Raw genomic sequence first — 2409 nt, forward strand, 5'->3', positions numbered from 1 at the left:
ATAAAAAAAATAGACCAAGCTACGTGGCTGTCTCCTGATCGAAAAACGCGAAACCGGATCAATCATGTTGTGATAAATGGAAGACACGCTTCTAGTGTTTTAGATGCATGTACGATCCGAGCACCCTCCTTTGACTCGTATCGTATAGCTATGAGTGCACCCTTGTTGTCCCGCATATAATTTATTCTCGCACAGATTGAAATTGCTTGGATATCATCCTGGAAGACGTTAGGCCATTTGCCCATTGGTTCAGAGAAGTTCGTGTTTGGATCATGGATTACTGCACCGACTCCAGTATTTGTTTTTGAACTGTCTGTGAACCATTCGAGATTTCTGGGATCGACTCAAGGTCCTCCCAGTTCCCATTCATCGTGTTGGAAGCATTCGAAGAATATGCTTGCAGTGCATTTTAACCCATCAACTCCCTCACGAAAGACCGTTCCGGCATTTCTAGCATTTTCTGTTCGCCTCCTTACATTGGGCTCTAATTTTAAAGCAAACTCAACTTTTACATTTGCACTTTCGTAAATTTTAGAATTTTTTATTTAAGTTTCTTAGTGAGTTTTGTACAAAGCGATATTGAATTCGAGTGAAATCCTCTCTTAAATCAGGAGCACTCTACTCGATTGAGAATGAAGTTGAGTTGTCTTTCAATGGAAAAGGCAATGAAAAATCTTAAATTAATTTTTCATATTGCCGTCCTAGGCTAACAAATGATGATAATTTTAATTGTGAATATCAGATGAATATTACCGAATATATGAGTGCGTGTTTGCATATTTTATAAATGGATGCGTGTGTGTATGTGTTGGCACTTGAATTCGTTTAATAAATTAGCTAAGGGTTGATTCGTTTCCTTCATAGTAGGTTCGCGTTGAGTTACTATTTATATGAGTTATAGTGAGTTGTTTTTGTAAATTGAAGTTTCATTATGAAATCGATTAGTAATGTTTCTCGGTGATCTTAACTTTGCCGTATTTGCCATGAAGGGCGTGGCGCGCGAAGGCAAGAAGGTTACCATGATGCGCATCTCCTGGGTAGAGTTTGTGCACAACAGCAGCATGCGTGTGGTGGTGGACGTGGGCAGGTACGGTGTGCACCAGAGCAGCATGATGGTGACTGTGATCGACAATATGGGCATGGTGGGCCAAGTGCTCGTGATGGTGCAGAAGAGGAGCGTGATATGCTTCGGCGTGATGCAGATCGTGCGCATGCAAGTGCTCGTCATGATGGTTGTCCTGGTGGATGACATGATGATCAATCACGGGCTTGACGTAGTGCAGGAAATGATGGGGTTCATGGTGCACAACTTTGGTCACGTGATGCACTGGCTCTACATGGTGAATGGGTTCGTGATGAACAATCTTTGCGGCAGCGGCGGTATGGTGCACATCATGATGCACATCATGCACGACAGGATGCACGTCGACATGAGCATGATGGTCATCGTGGTGGTAGACAGGATGCGCATCGATGTGGTGCGAATCGCCGCTAGCATCGATAACAATGGACGATGAGTGGCCGAGGTGGATGCCACTGCCATGTGGAATGTCGACGTGGTGGGCGCCTTCAACAATATGCGCGTCATGACCATGGTGTGGCAAAAGGCCGGCATTGGCGGAGGCGAGGGCTAGAGCCAGAATACAGATCACAGGCTATGAGAGGGAGGGAAAAAAGCAAACGATATGAGATTCTTAAGCTGCTGTTGTGCTAATTGAGTTGTCCAAAGTAGAGTATAAAAAAATGAATTCAATATCCTTTTGTGTGGTAGTCCATTTTTGGGGTTTTTCAGCTTAATACACACCTTCATTACTAAGATTTCACACTTGATTTCAATTGAAACAAAATATTTAAGACACGAACGCGAACTCCGACTTTGTTGTCGAACTGGGTGAACTCAACTGATGCCCCATTCGACGCTCCCACGCGTTTTTATACACACATTGCATTGTGGATTTGCAAATACTGGCACGTTGTTGCGAGCGATTACTTGTTGTTGTTTTGCAACAAACGTTCAATTGCTTAGCGAAATGTAATCAGCTCCATTACCTCTGCCTACTCAACTCAGTTTTAGCCCACACCAGCTCGAGCATGAAGAAGACGCTGCTGCCGGCAAAAGAGCGCACAATTACAAGCAGCAGCGCTTCTCTGACTTATGAACTGCCAGCTGAGACGCGCTATGCGCCTCAGTCCTGCGTTGCACCAAGCGCGACACGCACCGAAGAAGCTACTGCAGTAACGCGCGCTTACCAGTGCGAATGTGTGTTACATATGTAGATATGTATGTATAGCGGCTTGGTGCTTCAAATGAAAACGAAACACTCGCTTTGCGCTGTCTCGCAACGAAAGTGACATTCAAGTATTGAAGCGTTGCGCATGCGCAGAATATTAATTGCGCGCAAACACCAA

General features: G+C 44.5%; 1 protein-coding gene across 1 annotated transcript; it reads right to left on the reverse strand.

Moving 5' to 3' along the window:
* Positions 1 to 515: 515 nt before the first annotated feature.
* Positions 516 to 1891, reverse strand: LOC128861168 (histidine-rich glycoprotein). The gene is made up of 2 exons (XM_054099095.1): positions 1805 to 1891; positions 516 to 1655 (listed from the first exon to the last, which is right to left on the reverse strand). The coding sequence occupies exons 1-2, from the start codon at positions 1808 to 1810 to the stop codon at positions 942 to 944; spliced, it is 720 nt and encodes a 239-aa protein (XP_053955070.1). The 5' UTR covers positions 1811 to 1891; the 3' UTR covers positions 516 to 941.
* Positions 1892 to 2409: the final 518 nt, after the last annotated feature.

Source organism: Anastrepha ludens, chromosome 4, assembly GCF_028408465.1.
Source record: "Anastrepha ludens isolate Willacy chromosome 4, idAnaLude1.1, whole genome shotgun sequence".
Classification (NCBI taxonomy): Eukaryota; Metazoa; Arthropoda; class Insecta; order Diptera; family Tephritidae; genus Anastrepha; species Anastrepha ludens.